At 39.3% G+C, this 19,755-nt stretch overlaps 1 protein-coding gene across 6 annotated transcripts in view; it reads left to right on the plus strand.

Annotated features, from left to right (window-relative positions):
* Nucleotides 1-19,755, plus strand: part of ACBD5 (acyl-CoA binding domain containing 5) — a 45,715-nt gene that overhangs the window by 22,542 nt on the left and 3,418 nt on the right. For all 6 annotated transcript variants that reach the window (XM_047741635.1, XM_047741631.1, XM_047741632.1 and 3 more), the window contains 5 exons: nt 835-941; nt 4,009-4,270; nt 8,388-8,587; nt 14,093-14,137; nt 14,467-14,576. In XM_047741635.1, the coding sequence (XP_047597591.1) occupies nt 835-941; nt 4,009-4,270; nt 8,388-8,587; nt 14,093-14,137; nt 14,467-14,576 (724 nt within the window). The remainder of the gene's footprint in view (nt 1-834; nt 942-4,008; nt 4,271-8,387; nt 8,588-14,092; nt 14,138-14,466; nt 14,577-19,755) is intronic.

A 19,755-nucleotide genomic window follows, 5' to 3' on the forward strand; every position in this document is an offset into this window, starting at 1 on the left:
CGACTCTTGATCTTGGCTTGGGTCTTGGTTTCAGGGTTGTGAGCCCACATCGGGCTCTGTACTAGGCATGGAGCCTACTGAAGAAAAGAAAGAAGAAGGGGGAGAGAGAGAGAGAAGGAGGGAAAGAGAGAGGAAGGGAGGAAGGGAGGAAGGAAAGAAAAAATTCCCATAAAAAACCTCTTTTTCAATAATGTCTTAGGGATTATTAATATTATAAGGGTGAATAGCTTTGAAAGATAGTGAATTAGGGGCAACTTTTATATTTATTGAGACATTTGTTATTGTGTTTTCATATGGCATTTTAAAATAAAAATTTGAAAGTTTTTTACTTTTATTCCTGATGTTTCTTTTAACCTAAACCTCTGATTATATGATGCCTTTGCTCTCCATTCAGCAAGATAAGTCATGGTCTTTTCATATCTTAGGACTCTAGAAGTGAGCCTATAGTATGTATTTGATGAATTATGAACATTGCTGCAATTCAGTTAAGAAACCAGGAAATATATTCATCAACTATAACAACTGAACTTGAATAGTTGCATACCAGTTTAGGCCTCCTAGCTGGTAGTCAGTTTTCTCTTACAAGGTTATTAAGTTTAGTATGATTCGATATGGACAGTAATTGCATGATAAACTACTTTATAATCGTTTCAAATAAAAATTATCAACTAAATTTAAAGTTTTGTCATGTTAAAAGAAAAAATATGGCTTAATAAATCAAATTTGTCTCCAGTATGAAAATAATATAGAGCTGATAAATTTTGAGAATGGAATAAATGCATTTTTCTTCAATTAGAGAATAATAATTCCACCTGGACATTTGTTCATTTTTAGAAATAAATGATGATCATGTTGAAGATGTTTCAGGAATTCAGCATTTGACAAGTGATTCAGACAGTGAAGTTTACTGTGATTCCATGGAACAATTTGGACAAGAAGAGGTAAAAATGACATTTTTTAATTGGTAAATTTTCAAAGTGATATATCAGAATTCAGTGCATAACTTCTATTATTTATTTTTTATTATTTTTTAATTCTAATTTTTATTTTTATTAAAAATTTTTTTTGAGAGAGAGAGGACACATGTGCTAGGTAAGGGGAAGGGGCAAGCAGAGAGGGAAAGACAGAACCTCAAGCCGACTCCACACCCAATGCAAGCCCCGACGCGGGGCCCAGTCTCACCATCCCTAGACTATGACCTGGGCCAAAATCACGAGTTGGACCAATAATTGACTGAGGCACACAGGCACCTCAACTTCTTTTAATAGCACAGGTACACGTTCTTTGTCACTTTGAAAATAACCCATAAAATATTTAAGCATTTCTATTTAAATTATTTTTGTGACTTTAAAAATATATAATATTCCTGAATATTCAAAAATATTTAAATATTATAATCTGTAACATATTTGTATTTTAAATATTCTGAGGGAGGTGGAATCGGGGAGGCAGAGGGTAAACTCTTAAAACTAGTCCCTATGTTTGAAACATTGATTGACAGTCAAGAAAAGTGCATAAGTTTCAAATAAATCTGTTTTTCACACTGACTTTTTTTTCTTTTTTTAAGATTTTATTTATTTATTTAACAGACAGAGATCACAGTAGGCAGAGAGGCAGGCAGAGAGAGGGGAAGGGAAGCAGGCTCCCTGCTGAGCAGGGAGCCCAGTGTGGGGCTCCATCCTGGGACTCTGGGATCATGACATGAGCTGAAGGCAGAGGCTTTAACCCACAGAGCCATTCAGGGGCCCCTGACTTTTTTTTTTAAAGTGTAATTAACATACAATACTATCTATATTAGTTTTAGTGTACAACATGTTGATTCAGTGATTCTATATGTTACTTCCTTGGTGCTCACCATGATAAGTGTAGTCACCATACAACTCTATCACAATATTATTGACTCTATTTCTTATGCTATACTTTCCACCTCTGAGACTTATTTATTTTATAGCTGGAAGTTTGTACCTGTTCATCCCCTTTATCTATTTCACCCATCCCCGCCACATCTACCTCCCCTTTAGCAACCACCAGTTTGTTTTCTGTATGTAAGAGTTGTTTGGCTTTTGTTTGTTTGTTTTTTAGATTCCATACATAACTGAAATCATGCAGTATTTATCTTTCTCTGTCTGACTTATTTCACTTAACCTGATACCCTTTAGGTCCATCCATTTTGTTGAGAATGGCCAGATTTCATTCTTCTTTTATGGCCAATAGATGTTCTATTGTATGTATATATATGTATATACACACACCATATTTTCTTTATCCATTCATTTTATTGGACATTTGGACTGCTTCTATATCTTGGCTTTTGTAATGCCGCCATAAAATAGAGGTGCATGTATCTTTTCAAATTAGTATGTTCCTTTTCTTTGGTTTAATATCCAGTCGTGGTATTACTGGAACGTTTGGTATTTCTATTTTTAGTTATTTAAAGAACCTCCATACTGTTTTCCATAGTAGCTGCACCAATTTACATTCCTACCAACAGTGCACCAGGGTTCTCCTTTCTCCATATCCTCACTAGCACTTGTTACCCAGCCATTCTGATTGGTGTCAGGTGTGTAGCACTTTTTGGATACAGTAATGTTTGGATACAGTAATGTCTGTCCTTACCTAGGGTTTATGGTGTGAAAGCATTGCATCTAATGGGTTTAAGACCTCATGCTTTCAAGGGGCTCATCTCACTTAACAAATTATTGTTTGAAAGAAAGTCAGTTTTTTATTTCACAGTTTCTGTTTTCAGTTCAGCTTAAATAAGTTATATAGCTTATAGATCCCTTTCTGAAAGGTTGAAATTTTGAAAGATTGAATAATTGCTTTGTAGAAGCTAAAAATAGAAAATGATTCTAGAATAACCATTTAGTGGAATAGAGATTAGGTTGGAAGTGCTGTTCTGAAACTGAAAAAGATATTTGAGATAGGAAATATTTTTTATATATACATATCCTCCTGACATCATTGCAAACAAGCAGACCAATACAGACCAGTATACTTGGAATTTTGTTAGGTGGATTAGATTTCCAAGATTCTTTTTAATGGTAACAAATGTTGTTTTCTTAAATTTCCAATAAGCTATGTACAACTTAGAAATATTTGCCATATACACCATTCCGATATATTCCTCCCTTTGTATAATACCTCAATTTCAATTTTTTCTTCCTCTTTTGACCCCTTAAATTTGGTGTCAGGAATATATCCCTAGTTACTACTCCCTTGCTTTCTGCCATCGCTCACATGCTGCTGTTTCTAAACCTGTTATCTCCAACCTCTATCTCTGAATTCTAACTGCCCTATTAAACATATGCCTAAGAACCTCAATTTATATTTATCTGTAACTATATCATTGTTTCTTTCTGTTCCCCTGAAACCTCTTTGTTCTCTGTATTCTTATCTTGGTGAGTATCACAAAACCATCTGGTCTTTTCCTTTCCCTTACTTCCCACATTCAGTCTTCAACTCCCATTGATTCTGTAATCTCAAAAGTTCTCAAATCACCCTCTGTCCTGCCTCTACTCCATTGGTACAGGCTGAGATCATTACTATACCTTCATACCATTTCGTCGAGGAAGCCTTCACTTCCTGTGGCAAATACCCCTTGTCCGTCTTTTTCGTAACACCAAACTATGCTGTAATGATCTGACTTCTTTACTCCCTTTTCAAGACTAGAAGCCTCTTGCAGACAGAGATTTTACCTCTTTCTTCATATTCTTAGAGTTTAGCATAGTAACTAGAATAAGAATCGACATTTTTAAAAAGTCTCTTGGATGAACACTGACCCATTAGAACAGTTCATTGCCAAAATTCCTCAATTCTTTGCTCATGGGTAAATCATTTCTGTCCCATTTCTTCCCTATATAAAAGGCAGAAGATGAATTGAGTAACTCTTTAGAAAAGTATTTCCTGTCATAACTTTTTTCATATAAGTTTTATAAAAACAGTAATTCTTCTATTATTATAGAAACTTATGTTTATAGCTTTTAACTAAGTGTTGTTTTAAATCCGTAGTCTTTAGACAGCTTTACATCAAACAGTGGACCACTTCGATATTACTTGGGTGGTGATCCCAATAAGCCCTTGGAAAATTCTGCTTTTCCTGAAGAAGGATCTCCTGGAAATGGCAACATTGGGGATATGCTGGTGGTAGCAGTTGAAGGAAAAGGTGAAGTAAAGCGTGGAGGAGAAGATGGCCGAAGTAACAGTGGAGCGCCACACCGTGAGAGAAGGGGTGGAGAAAACGAGGAATTCTCTAATGTCCGAAGAGGGAGAGGTGTGTATTGTTTTTTCTTCTCACTGAGTCTCTTTATAAACTAGTAAAATGGGAAAAAACGGGAAAGTTTCAGGTAGGAGAGACATTAGAACTATCCATTTAGAAAGGGAATGTTATAAATTATCCTTATGTAACATCTGACCAATTTTTCTTTACTCCTGGTTCTCTCCTTTGACTCTACAAGGCATAGTAGTTTGTCTCTGAAGGTATGAGTTGGGGGGCAGGGAATATTCCTATTTCTACATGTTTTACACAGTTTTTTGAGGTAGCCATCTTTATGTTCTGTCACTCCCTCTTCCCCCGAACAATCACTAACTGGTTCCTCCAGTTGCATTTCTGCTTTTATTTGCTACTGTAGGTAAAAATGTGAATTCTGTCTTTTCCTCATTTCCCTACTTAAATGATAGCATTTAAAGCTAACAAATCAAGTAGTAAAAATAAAAGAACATTTAACAATACGAAGGTAAACATTAAGAATAATGGGATCAGGTAATAGAATAGAGTTGAATGGGGAAGAAAAGAAGAAAAGTATATATTAAGTATACTATATATAATATAAATTTATATATTTATATAATATATAAAGTATATATTAATTTATAATTGTTCATAGTTAGGAATGAATAGGTACTGTCAAAAAAAGAGAATTAATAGAAAGACAAATACCGTATGATCTCATTTGTAGAGTCTAAAAAAAGAGACAAGCTTAAAAAAAAAAGACCTGGCTTATAGAGGATAGATAGATTGATGATTGCCAGAGGCAGAGGTGGGGTGGGGGGATGCGAAATGCATCAAGGATCAAAAGGTAGGTTGCCTGGGTAGCTCAGTTGGTTAAGTAACTGCCTTCGGCTCAGTCATGATCCTGGAGTCCTGGTATCGAGTCCTGCATCGGGCTCCTGGCTCCATGGGGAGTCTGCTTCTCCCTCTGACCTTCTTACCTCCTCATGCTCTCTCTCACTCTCTCGCTCAAATTAAGAAAGAAAATCTTAAAAAAAAAAAAGTAAAAACTTGCAGTTATAAAAGAAATAAGTCATAGGGATATAATATACAGCATGGTGACTGTAATTAATCGTAGTGTATTGCATATTTGAAATTTGCTAAGATAGTAAATCTTAAAAGTTATCATCACAAGAAAAAAAAATCTGTTACTGTATGATGACAGATGTTAATTGGACTTATTGTGGTGATTATTTTGCAATATATACAAATATTGAATCATTATGTTGTACCCTTAAAAAAAAGGAGAATCTGTGTATAATTTTATGAGATCATAAAAAGTTGAAGGATTATCTGTGCATCTGGTTGAAAAAATCTATATAAAACAAATGAAGACATGGGGGTAAAAAGAGAGAATTAATGGTATTAAAATTATCATTTAGGGCACCTGGGTGGCTCAGTTGGTTAAGTGTCTACCTTTGGCTCATGTCAGGATCCTGGGGCCCTGGGATGGAGTCCATGCTCAGTGGGGAGTCTGCTTCTCCCTCAAGCTTTGCCCCTCCCATCTGCCCCCTTCCCTCCTGCTCCCCTCCCCCCTGCTCTTACACTTTCTCGTGCACACACACTCTCAAATAAGTAAATAAAGTCTTTTAAAGAAAAAAGAAAATTATTGTTTAAACAATAGCCATTTACACATGCACCAAATTGTACATATTTAACAAAGAAGAGAAAGATCACAACGTATTTTTAGAGCCTTGGATTCAAGTGCCTTCCCTGAAGCAATTTACCAAAATTGTATGTGTGAAGGGCTTCCTATTTATAACCTGACTTCACCCAACCTATAAAATAGCACAACTCCAGGCAATCACAGGGGTCCATAAAGTGCCAGACCCTGAAGTTAAACTTCATGAGCTTCGCAGTAAATCTGCCTCAGCATTGAAGAAATATTATTGAGCTGTTCTTTGTCAGGCTCTGTTCTGGGTTCCTGGGGATGCTGAAGAGAATGAGACTGTCTCTCCTTCCACAGAGCTCCTGTTCTAGTAAAGGGGAGCTGACAGTGAATAAGTAAATAATTCAGTTTGGTTGCAAATGGTGATAAGTGCTCCAAAAGAAAAAAATTGAGTAACTGGGTTGAGTGGCTGGAGGTGGAGATCACTGTAACTTGGGAATGGTCTGATTGATCCTGTCTTTGTGAGGGCTGGTTTGAAAGCTAATATAGTAAAGTGAGCAGAGATGGGAGTAATTCTCTAGGGTCTTGCATAGCCACTGACAGGCTCTCACAGAATATCTTAATCTCTTAAGGATGCAGGAAAAAACTAAGCCTCTGACCAGATTTCCCACTTTTTTCCCCCTTGTAAATTCCATACCAGTAGATGAAGTGGTCCTTTCTTGAAGAACCACTTCAAAACTTACTTCCTTTCAACGCAAGAGTAGAAGTCTTCTTAAAATGACATCAAGCACCTCAGTGTTCTCTTTGGGGTTTAACCTGGCAAACAGCCCCAATTCCGTTTCTCTAACAAGACCACTTTTACAAAAACACTGCTCAATGCAAGCTTACCTTTGGGAATCCTGCTTCTGCTTCAGGGCAATGAGATAAACAGGTTCCTCTTTATTGTTTAAAACAAAACGAAACTGGGTGCCTGCGTGGCTCAGTGGGTTAAAGCCTCTTCCTTCGGCTCAGGTCATGATCCCAGGTCCTGGGTTCGAGGCCCGCGTCAGGCTTTCTGCTCAGCGGGGAGCCTGCTTCCTCCTCTCTCTCTGCCTGCCTCTCTGCCTACTTGTGATTTCTCTCTGTCAAATAAATAAATAAAATCTTTAAAAAAAAATAAATAAGTAAATAAAAAATCTTAAAATAAAAACAAACAGATAAACAACAACAACAAAGAACCTCTACAAAGTTGTCATCCTTTGACCCAGTAATTCTTTTTTGATTCTCTTTTTCCTAAAGAAGTCAGTAGAAATTTGGGCAAGAAAGGCATTCATGACAGTGTAATCTATAAGCACAAAAATTTGGAAATATCCTAATTATCCAAAGTTGGATAATAATTATGTAAATTACTTCATGATCTTATGGGGAATTAATTTATGTAGCTGTTGCAGTGTTTTTGAAATAAAATTTAATGATGCAGGTAAATGTTGATGATTTTTTTTTTAAAAGAACCCAAAATCTTGTGTTAGGAGTAATGCCAGTTCTATAAATATATGTAGAGGAAAAATAATGGATGGTTAAATAACAAAATCTTAATAGTAGTGATAAGTAGAATCTATAACAAGAAAAATACATTAAAAAAACCTCTTGAGAGATTTATAATGCAATGAAATAAAAAATGACCAAAAAGGAAAACATAGCTATTTAGTGTAGCTTTTAATACTCTAAAAAAGCAGTCTTCAGGGACCCCTGGGTGGCTCAGTCAGTTAAGCGTCTGCCTTCGGCTCAGGTCATGATCCCAGGGTCGTGGGATTGGGCCCCATGTCAGGCTCCTTGCTCAGCAGAGAGCCTGCTTCTCCCTCTCCCTCTCCCTGCTGCTGCCCCACTTGTGCTTGCTCATGGTCTCTCTCTCTGACAAATAGATAAATAAAATCTTAAAAAAAAAAAAAATGCAGTCTTCAAATTTTTTCCATCTTTTTACCTTATTAGTAAGGAATTTTTGAGAATGCACCCCAAATATATAAATTATGTGTGAATTATATGCATTTAGTCATGTACTAGTGTACTAAGTACATTATAAAACCTTAGCAAGGAAAACTTCGGGTATATCAATATAAACAGAAGCTTATGTACCTACTATTTTGCTCCCAGTATTTTTTGTATGTCCTGATTGCTTGCACTCCGCTTTGGAGATTTAGACCTCAAAGAAATAACGAGGGAAATGAGTAAAGTGCACTGTTGCTACTTTTATAAGAATTATTTAAGACTACCTTGAGGCTCCTGGGTGGCCTAGCTGGTTGGGTGTCTGCCTTCAGCTTGCATCATGATCCCGAGATGGATCCTGAGATGGTCCTGAGATGGAGCCCGCATCGGGCTCCCTGCTCCTGGGGAACCTACTTCTCCCTCTCCTCCCTGCTCATGCTCACTCTCTCTCCAATAGATAAATAAAATCTCTATCTCAAATAGATACCTTAAATCTTAAAAGAAATCTTAAAAAAAATAAAAGTACCTTATTTTGCTCTCTTAAAATAGGGCATAGAATGCCACACATGAGCGAAGGATCCAAGGGTCGGCAAGTAGGAAGCGGAGGTGATGGGGAACGCTGGGGCTCCGACAGAGGGTCAAGAGGCAGCCTCAATGAACAGATAGCTCTTGTCCTCATGCGCTTGCAGGAGGACATGCAGAACGTCCTTCAGAGACTTCATAAACTGGAAACGCTAACGGCTTCACAGGTGAGCTTTTGAATTTGTCTTCTTTTACTGCTGATCCTGTAAAATACCATCAAAGTATAACCTGTGTTGATCAGATTTACACAAATCAATGTAATGTAATGATTAAAAATAAAAAGGCCTTAGGGGTGCTTGGCTGGCTCAGTCGGTAGAGGATGCAATGCTTGATGTCTGGGTTATAAGTTCAAGTCCCAGCTAGGGCAGAGAGATTACTTAAAAAAAATAAAGTAATTTTAAAAATTAAATAAAAAGGATCTACCTTTGAAAATATTGTTTACTTAAGTAAGAGCCTGACCCAGGGGTGCCTGGCTGACTCAGTTAGTAGAGCATGTGACTCCTGATCTCAGGGTTGTAAATTTGATCCCTATGTTGGGTATAGAGATTAGTTTTAAAAAAATCTTGAAAAAGATAAGATGGGCCTGGGACGCCTGGGTGGCTCAGTCGGTTAAGCATCTGCCTTTGGCTCAGTCTTGATCCCAGAGTCCTGGGATCGAGCCCCGCATCAGGCACCCTCCTCAGCATGGAGTCTGCTTCTTCCTCTCCCTCTGCCCCTACCTCTGCTTATGCGCTCTCTCTCAAATAAATAAATAAAATCTTAAAGAAAAAAAAGGATTTTATTTTCAAGTAATCTGTTCATCCAACTTGGGGCTCGAACCCTCAACCCCAGCATCAAGAGACCAACACTCCAATGACTGAGCCAGCCAGGGTCCTCTTATCAGCTCTTTTTCTCTTATTCTTCTGATATTAAATACCCTACTTTGCCTCCAACATGGTACTGGTAATTTTACACTCGAAAAATTTTCTATTAAGTAGCACTTAGCTTTTGGGTCAGGCTTTTAAAATTTTTTTTCCCCAGATATTATCTATTCATTTGTCAGAGAGAGAGAGTGAGCAAGCAAAGCAGGGGGAATGGCAGGCAGAGGAAGAAGCAGCCCCTATTCTATGACTTTTTTAGAGTATTTTGTAAATGTTTAATGTCTCTAATGGTATTGAAATTCTGCTAAAAATCCTTTGGATTTTTAGTTTTCTTTTTTATTCTTAGCTTACATAAAGCAAATAGAAAAAAGATGCTAACATGTTAAGGACTTTTCCCCTAAAATTTGCATAATTCATTTGGATGAATAAAAGAAATAAATTGATGATAGAACTAAAGGAAACTTAGTTCGGTACCCCTAGTTCAGCAGACAAAGAAGGTGACATTAGTGGCAGAGCCAGCTCTGTAACTAAACTTTTCAGATTTCTCATGCAGTGCACTTTCCATCACAGTAAGCTGCCTGAGGTTCATTCACTCAATAAATATAGTTATACATATATTTTTTTATAAAGATTTTATTTATTTGGCAGGGAGATAGAGAGCACAAGTAGGCAGAGTGGCAGGCAGAGGGAGAGGGAGAAGCAGGATCTCCGCTGAGCAGAGACCCTGATGTGGGGCTTGATCCCAGGACCCTGGGATCATGACCCGAGCTGAAGGCAGATGCTTCACTGAGTGAGGGACCCAGGCGCCGCATAAATATTCGTTGAATGGGTACACGCCAGATACTTTTCTAGGCAGTAGACATGTAAAGGAAAGGGGAGACAGCACTATGTGGCAGAGCTTGGAACGAACTACCTGGATTCAAATCCTGGCTCCGCTGTGTGGTCTTCAGTCAGGTGTTTTTACTTCGCTGTGCCTCAGTTTCCTTATCTATAAAATGGAAATACTAGGGGCGCCTGGGTGGCTCAGTGGGTTAAAGCCTCTGCCTTCGGCTCAGGTCATGATCTCAGGGTCCTGGGATCGAGCCCCGCATCGGGCTCTCTGCTCAGCAGGGAGCCTGCTTCCTCCTCTCTCTCTGCCTGCCTCTCTGCCTACTTGTGATCCCTGTCTGTCAAATAAATAAATAAAATCTTAAAAAAAAATGGAAATACTAGTGATGCCTGCTTCATAATGCCTGTCTCAAAGTTCAGAAGGTGAAGTAAAATGCATAGTACAGTGCCTGGAACACTCCTGTGACATTTACATATTGTCCCATGAGATGATGAGTGACTGTAATAGCAATGATAGTAAGCCAGCGTGGTTTTTTCTTCCCTCAGGAAGTTCACAGCCTGAGAGAGGTCCTCACTTAGATAATTCTCTGTCTTCATATTTTCTTTGCAATGGTTATAGCTATCTGGGATTTTTCCTTTTAAAAATTCAGTAATCCTTACTTTAATCTAGCAATAGAATGGTGAACAGAACATCTAAATTATGTGAAAGCCAGTGATAGTGACAAAGGTTCATTGCTCGACAAAACTTGAATCAGACTCCTGAATGTTCTTTTAGGCCCGTGTCTTCTCTTCTTCCATGTACAATCCGGTTTTATCAAGAATCTTGCCCAGTCAGTTTGACTAGCTGGGCTCCTCATCCTCCACCGGCTCCCTGGTCATGTCTGAGATCACTCTGGCCCGACTTCACAACAATCCTGTTAGGTCGGTTTAGCTAGAATCTACCTTACCCCTGATGTTTCCTATTAGGAATTTTCCATCCACTGATCCCAGCCCTACTCCCTGACATGGAATTCCCCTTGCCCATGCTGCACTGAGAGTTGAGCCCCTTCTGTCTCCTCCTACCGTAGAAGCCCCCTGTACCCATGAAGAAGGTCCCTTGAAGAAAGTCTTCTGTACTATGCTTTCACACGTGTCACTGACTTTTTTTTTTTCAACATCATGTTTGGATAAATATCATTAAAGCAAAAAATCACAATGCTTGTTATACAGCTAGTCCCAGTGCTACTTAGATGGAAGCAAGTGTCCTTAGGAATCTTCATTTGCCTTTCAGACCCTTTATTACTTTGGAAAAAAATCCGCTAATAGTTAACATTTAATAGTTCTGACTCTACCTTAGTATTTGTTAGTAATTGCTGCTTTATTTATTTTTTTAAAAGATTTTTTTTATTTATTATTTATTTGACAGACAGAGATCACAAGTAGGCAGAGAGGCAGGCAGAGAGAGAGGAAGGGAAGCAGGCTTGCTCCGGGCAGAGAGCCTGATGTGAGGCTTGATCCCAGGACCCTGGGATCATGACCTGAGCCAAAGGCAGAGGCTTTAACCCACTGAGCCACCCAGGCGCCCCAGTAGTTGCTGCTTTAATGACGAATAGTGTCATCATATTGGGATTTGGTCACCTCAAATTCCATTCAAAATCACACCGATTAATGTGACCTTGGTTAAGTCAACATATACCAGGGAGCCCAGTTTTATAAATCTGTCCTTTATGTACCCTTAAGGTAAATTCCTGGTTAAATATTGTTAAGCATTGGGGCGTCTTAAGTGGTTCAGTCAGTTGAGCATCTGACTCTTGGTTTTGGCTCAGTCTTGATCTCAGGGTTGTGGGATCGAGCCCCACAATGGACTCCCCACTGGGCTCTGTGCTCAGAGGCAATCTGCCCAGCATTCTCTCTCCCTATGTCCCGCCCCACTGCCTGCTTGCATGTGTGCACTCTCCCTTTCAAGTGAATAAGTAAATCTTTAAAATACATCGTTATGCCTACAAGGTACAATTACAACTAGTATCATAAAAGATCATTACCTTGTCTGGATGCTTTCAGCACTTGTAATTTGATTATACTCTTCTTCAACACCTTAATGGTCTGTGAGAGCTAACGCAACATCTCGAGGGAACTACTTTAGTTGTACCTGTAGGGTAGAGTCATCCTGGGGCCTGGGGTCCTTGAGATCATATTACTTATAACAAGGGAGTGTAAAGCCTGTCTCCCTGTCACCACTTCTTCCCTAGTTTCAGCACACAGGCCTCTGTGCTGTGCCTTGAACTTGCCCACAGGCTCCCTCCCACCCTGGGTCTTTGCACTTTCTGTTCCCTCTGTACCGACAATTGTTCTCTGCACCCTGCACCCCCTTAGCCACAGAGCATACAGTTTCCTTTGTTGATGTCTTTGCTCCTGTGTTAGCAAAGCCTTCCCTGATCACTCTATTTAAAATCGCAAGACAACAAGATGGGATTGGGAGGGAGACAAACCATAAGTGACTCTTAATCTCACAAAACAAACTGAGGGTTGATGGGGGGAGGGGGGTTGGGAGAGGGGAGATGGGGTTATGGATATTGGGGAGGGTATGTGCTATGGTGAGTGCTGTGAAGTGTGTAAACCTGGCGATTCACAGACCTGTACCCCTGGGGATAAAAATATATGTTTATAAAAAAAAATAAATAAATAAAATCGCAAGACACTCCTCCTCCAACATGTCTCATCTCCTCTCCCTGTTTTTTTTTCTTTTTTTCCTCCCTCCTTCTCTCCCACCCTCCCTCCCTCCTGTTTTATTTTTATTTATGGCATTTAAATCTACCTGATATACTATATATTTTACGAATTTACTCATTATTATTTGTATCTCTCTATTACAGTATAAGCTCCATTAGTGCAGCACTTTTTGTCATTTTTGCTCCCTGTTGCGTCTCTAATGCCCAGAGTAGTAACTGGTACAGAATAGATGCTGAGTAAATATTTACTGAATGAATGAACTTATTAATTTTCATACCATGTTTTTTAAAAGATTTTATTTATTTGACAGACAGAGATCACAAGTAGGCAGAGAGGCAGGCAGAGAGAGAGGGGGAAGCAGGCTCCCCGCTGAGCAGGAAGCCCAATGCGGGGCTCCATCCCAGGACCCTGAGACCATGACCTGAGCTGAAGGCAGATGCTCAACCAACTGAGCCACCCAGACACCCCTCATACCATTTCTATGAAATTATAATAAATGGAGAAACTAGAGTAATAAATTTCCAACAATTAGTGTAGAAACTTGTTTTCTGGATGAGCCAAGTTGGAATATGAGTTTCCTAAATTAATTTGAAATTTTTCTGCTTAGTTTATACATCTAATTAAAAAACCGACACTGTCTCTCCCCTCAGAAAATGTAACTATGTGAGGTGAGGAATGTGTTAATTAATTTGATTATAGTAATCATTTCACAATGTATATATGTACCAAATCATCACATATATATGTCTTAATTATAGCTTAAATTATATCTTAATAAAGCTGGAAAAAATTTAAAAACAAACCTATAACATTAACAGTTCATTTCTCATATTTATCATACCTCTTGTGGTGTAACTTAACATGAATTTTCAAAACAGATCTTCAGATATGATTTATAATTTTCATAATAATCAAGGCTGTGGTTCTCAGATGTGTTTGTAAATTGGTAATTTTTTTTGAAATTAAAGAATAAGAAAAATTGACTAGGTAATTTAATAACAGTATAAAAGAAGTAATGGTTTTGATTAGTTTGAGGTTTTATTTTGATAATTTTATATAATTTGAACTATAAATATAAAATGTCAAAGGTGTTAATTTGGCTAGGGACCAATTTAGGGACCTTGTTATCTGGCCAGTATGGGTTTCAGGACAATCAAAGCATGGTTCACAGAATGAACTAATATTTTAGCCTTTAAAAAAAAAATAAGAAATAGAAAAATTAATATTTTTTTCTCATTTTTGTCAAAGCTGAATCACTTTCATTTGTATTTATAGGCAAAATCATCAACATTACAGAGCAGTAATCAGCCTCCCTCACAGGTAAGAAATTCTTTCCTTAAATCTAAGTCCCAAGGTTTCAAGTAACTTAAAATGAATTTAGGTTATATGAGGTTCTTAAAGTATTCCAAATGAAATCTACCCTGAAGAGCTTTGAAGTAAAACATATTTGCTGTGTGTTTAAGTCTAAAGTACTCCTGAAAGTCTGCTTACTGAATTATGCTCTAAGATACAGAATATCTCCCTTCTGTTTAGCAGGACTGAGGTTTGTTATTAAGTTTTATATTTTCAAAACTAGGAAATATCTATGTTTTTATGTTTATACATGCAATGTGTAATAGACTTGTGACTAGCTTATTTTATTTCCTCAGAGACCATCTTGGTGGCCCTTTGAGATGTCTCCTGGTACATTAACTTTTGCTATCATATGGCCTTTTATTGCCCAGTGGTTGGTGCATTTATATTATCAAAGAAGGAGAAGGTAATTTAGTTTTATTATTGACAATAGTGTGCAGAGTCTTAAAGTGTATAGCAGATAGAGCTTTTAATAGCGGTGAAGAGGATAGCTCCATATGGATATTGTCAATACTGAACATTCTGTACCAATCCTGAGACCCAAACTATCTTGGAAATGATATCTAATGAATTTCTAGGTATCTGTTAGGCTTAAAAAAAATTAAAGTCTGATGCTTATTTTGGCCCTTTGCTAACTTTAAAGGATTATAGACAATGGGTAGGGAGACAAATAATGCCTGTATGCATTATTTCATTTCATTTCAGAAGATTTTTAGCCCCGGGGCGCCTGGGTGGCTCAGTGGGTTAAAGCCTCTGCCTTCGGCTCGGTCATGATCCCAGGGTCCTGGGATGGAGCCCCGCATTGGGCTCTCTGCTCAGCGGGGAGCCTGCTTCCCCCTCTCTCTCTGCCTGCCTCTCTGCCTACTTGTGATGTCTCTCTGTCAAATAAATAAATAAAATCTTAAAAAAAAAAAAGATTTTTAGCCTGATGGTTGACTATCTAGAAATAGACTTTTCTTTCCTTTTTTTTTTTAAAAGATTTTATTTATTTATTTATTTGACAGGCAAAGATCACAAGTAGGCAGAGAGGCAGGCAGAGAGAGAGAGAGGTGGAAGCAGGCTCCCTTGCTGAGCAGAGAGCCCGATTCGGGGCTCGATCCCAAGACCCTGGGATCATGACCTGAGCCGAAGGCAGAGGCTTTAACCCACTGAGCCACCCAGGCACCCCTAGAAATAGAGGTTTTTCTAACTTGAGGGCCAAAATTCCAGTTTGGGATGCCAGGAGATGCCTCAAATAGGTCTGAGAACATACTGGGACCCTTGAAAGAACTCTTGAGATTGTCTAGGTTAGGAATAACCTGAGGCTCAGTCTCTTGGATTCAAGAAAATCCTTAAAGGGAGGGAGACAAACCATAAGTGACTCTTAATTTCACAAAACAAACTGAGGGTTGATGGGGGGAGGGGGGTTGGGGGGTGGGGTTATGGACATTGGGGAGGGTATGTGCTATGGTGAGTGCTGTGAAGTGTGTAAAGCTGGCGATTCACAGACCTGTACCCCTGGGGATAAAAATACATGTTTATAAAAAATAAAAAAAAAAGAAAAAAGAAAATCCTTAAAGCATTTTTTTGGAGACACTATGTAAACTGAATTACTTCACATGGGTGGGCATATAGACCACCGTACCGCTTAACCCACTCCTGGCCTTACTTCCTTTTTGGTGTTTTCATCACCATTTCCCATTAAGTAACAACAGACGGGGAGAAGAAATAGCATATTTGATCATTTTCAGTGCTAATATATGTGCAGTCAAAACCCATTTTTAAAAATCTATAAGTTTAGGGGCTCCTGGGTGGCTCAGTGGGTTAAAGTCTCTGCCTTCAGCTCAGGTCATGATCTCAGGGTCCTGGGATCGAGCCCCGCATCCGGCTCTCTGCCCAGTGGGGAGCCTGCTTCCTCCTCTCTCTCTGCCTGCCTCTCTGCCTACTTGTGCTCTCTGTCTGTCAAATAAATAAATAAAATCCTTTAAAAAATTTATGAGTTTAAATAATTATGGGTATGTTGTTCTTCTACCAAAGAACCCAGCTCCCTAGTTAACTGTTAACTGTACTTGCTACCAAAAGCCGAAAGGAGACATCTGTCCTTCTCTTCTCTGAAAGGGATAAGCAGCACACTAGTTAGTGTTAAGTGCTCCTGTGACAATACGTGATGGCAGAGAAACCAAAATGCATCGGGGTTTGGGTGAATCCTTTCAGTCTTCCTGCTTACATTAATACAGTTTGACTTATGTTCGTGAGAGAACTAAAGAAGTTCCGTGGTACATTCACGTTCTTGGAATACATACGCCCACTTGAAAAAACTTGAGTAGGAGTTCAGAAACAAAAACTGCTCTCACAGTGTTATTTACCTCTTGTCTAAGTCATTTGTATAGATGTCATTTAAGCTGTGTGAAAGGTGGGTGTCAGGGTTCGATAAACCTTTGTCTAAGTCCTTTCTTTTCTTCTTTTCACACATTTTACATCTCCCATGATGGTTGGGTTTAGTGATACACTGTGTTTTTTTGTTTTGTTTTGTTTTAAGATTTTATTTAGCAACAGAGAGAGCATGGGGGCGGTGTAGGCAGAGGGAGAGGGAGGAGCAGGCTCTCCACTGAGCAGGGAGCCCGACATGGGGCTTGTTGATCCCAGGACCCCGAGATCATGACCTAAGCCAAAGGCAGATGCTTAACCAACGGAGCTACCCAGGTGCCCCTCACACAGTGTTTTAAATTTTAATTTTCCTGATAAATGAAGGGAAAAAGAACCCAGCCTCTTTTCACTATGTATTAAGAGTGCTAGACTCAAGCAGCAGGATACAGTGGCACTAAAGTTAGGTGTTGACATATTTTGCAATGTATTTCAAAGTACCTTTTCAGGTTTCCTTTGTCGAAAGTTGAGGATTGGAGAGTAGAGGAATTTGGCACAAGACAAAACCCCTGAAGCTTACTTGGGTTAATAATTTGTGTTATGCTAAAGTTTGTAATAGCTTGTCACTTTATTAAAGACAGAAAAAACAATGACTTTGCTTCAGCAGTCACCAAAAACTATGGTTTTTCTGTAAGCATTTTTTTAAGATCCTCCTTACTGATAGACATTTATACCATTTCTCCTAAGTATCCCTTTCAGTTGCTTCCAGATGTCTCTGAATGGAGAAACGCTCCCTATTAATATTCTACTTTGTTATCGTTGAATCTTCATCAAGTTTTCAATGTGTTAAGTGTTTAGTCTTTCCAAATTACCAATTGTTTACCACTGCGCAACTGCATTTTTTTTTTAAGATTTTTTTTTTTAATTTATTTGACAGAGAGAGATCACAAGTAGACAGAGAGGCAGGCAGAGAGAGAGAGAAAGAGAGAAGGAAGCAGGCTCCCTGCTGAGCAGAGAGCCCGATGCGGGACTCGATCCCAGGACCCTGAGATCATGACCTGAGCCGAAGGCAGCGGCTTAACCCACTGAGCCACCCAGGCGCCCGCGCAACTGCATTTTGATGAGATAGTTGTTGTTGTTGTTTTTTAAGATTTGTTTATTTGAGAGAGAGAGCAAGCAGAGGGGAGGGGCTGAGGGAGAGAGAGAGAGAATCTCAAGCAGACTCCCCACTGAGCACGGAGTCTGACACGGGCCAGTTGATCCCAGACCCTGAGATCATATGACCTGAGCCAAAATCAAGTGTCTGATGCTCAACTCACTGAGCCACCCAGGTGCTCCCAATGAGATAGTTTTTTACCTATTTGTTTATATACGTAACAAATTAACTGGGGTTGGAGGTAGAGCCATTGATATGCAAATATGTTTCAGCCCTGAGGGGACTTAGACATCTTTTCATCTGAAAGTGTGTGGCAATTTTTCATCTGACAGTTACAGGAATGAAAAATAGGAAACAGTGTGTATGGTTTGGAGGAGATGAGTTCTGTGTTAGAGATGAGGAGAAAAATCCAGAAATCCAGTTAGAGTGGCAAAGGTGTGGAAAGGAGTGGGTGTGCCAAGGAGTGGGTCTGCCCTATTCATGATAGGGACCGTCCTGTGCCTTGACCTCTCAGACAGTGTCTGGCATGTAGTGGGTTCTCAGTAAATGTGTGCAGAGTGCCTGGCTGAATGCCCACTATTTGTAGGAGTTCACATTGAAGTACTGTCTGATACAGAAAGCTTTGTTTTATTTAATTATTTATTTATTAAAAAAAAATTTTTCCCCCATTTTATTTAATAAATAGGCATTTGGGTACAGGCACTCTGAGAACATTCCATATATATTTAAAATAAGCAGCTGTCTATTTGTGGTAAGCTTTTTGAAAAGATGTTTTCTTTCTTTTTTTTTTTTTAAAGATTTTATTTATTTATTTGACAGAGAGAGATCACAAGTAGGCAGAGAGGCAGGCAGAGAGAGAGGGGGAAGCAGGCTCCCTGCTAAGCAGAGAGCCCAATGTGGGGCTCGATCCCAGGACCCTGGGATCATGACCCGAGCCAAAAGCAGAGGCTTTAACCCACTGAGCCACCCAGGCGCCCTCTTTTTTTAATTTAATTTTATTTTATTTATTTATTTGACAGAGAGAGAGATTATAAGTAGGCAGAGAGGCAGGCAGAGAGGTAGGGGCTGGGGAAGCAGGCTTCCCGCTGAGCAGAGAGCCTGATGGAGGACTCGATCGCAGGACGCCGAGATCATGACCCTAGCCGAAGGCAGAGGCCTAACCCACTGAGCCACCCAGGTGCCCCGAAAAGATGTTTTCTTAAACATTAAAAGTAGTGTGTGAGGTCCACTGCTTGATTTTCTTTTCTCCCCAGTATAGACAAATCTAAATTCAAAGAAAATTGCTCACAGGGTGCCTGGGTGGCTCAGTCTGTTAAGTGTCTGCCTTCAGCTCAGGTCATCAAAGGGGGTCCTGGAATCGAGTTCCGCCTCGGGCTCCCTGCTCAGCAGGGAGTCTGGTCTCCCTCTCCCTCTGCCTGCCACCCCCCTGCTTATGCACCCTCTCTCTCCAATAAATAAAATCTTAAAAAAAAAAAAGTATATTGCTTGCATTATCACTCTGCAGTGGATCAAGAAAAAACAACAACAACAACCCCCAAACCAAAAAAAGACGTTTTTTCTGAATGTGGTATGAATAGTAGCACCTGCAGACTTGTTCAGAAGTTGGCCTTGTGGAGCCTCCTGTGTTTCTGCCTCTTCCCAGGTCCCCAGCCTGACCATTCTAGTAAAATTATCCCAAGTAAAATACTAAAAGCCACCCAATTAAGTCCAAAAGACTACTCTTGAGCTATTACTTTGAAGGGAAGGATATTTGTAACCACTTTTCTTTTTCATTCTGCCCAGGTCCATAAATACACATGTAAATTTTTTGAAGCACTGAGCTTTCAGTAGAGAGGTTCTAGAAGCAGAGTAGGCGTAGGGAGGATCTCTGCATGAACATTCTTCAGGTGGAGCTCAGGGCAGATGGTCCTGCCTGGAAAAGTCAGGCTTCTGCTTCTGAGGAGGGGAGAGGACCTCATCAGTACCGCTGATCAGATCCTTGAGCGGCCAGGCGAAAGGCATGATGTTTCCCTCTACCCTTAATCAGTTGTTTTCTGTAACTTTTCTTCTCTTATCACACCATATCCTACATTTTGCAATTTCATTT

This window comes from Lutra lutra, chromosome 8 (genome assembly GCF_902655055.1).
Source record: "Lutra lutra chromosome 8, mLutLut1.2, whole genome shotgun sequence".
Taxonomy (NCBI): Eukaryota; Metazoa; Chordata; class Mammalia; order Carnivora; family Mustelidae; genus Lutra; species Lutra lutra.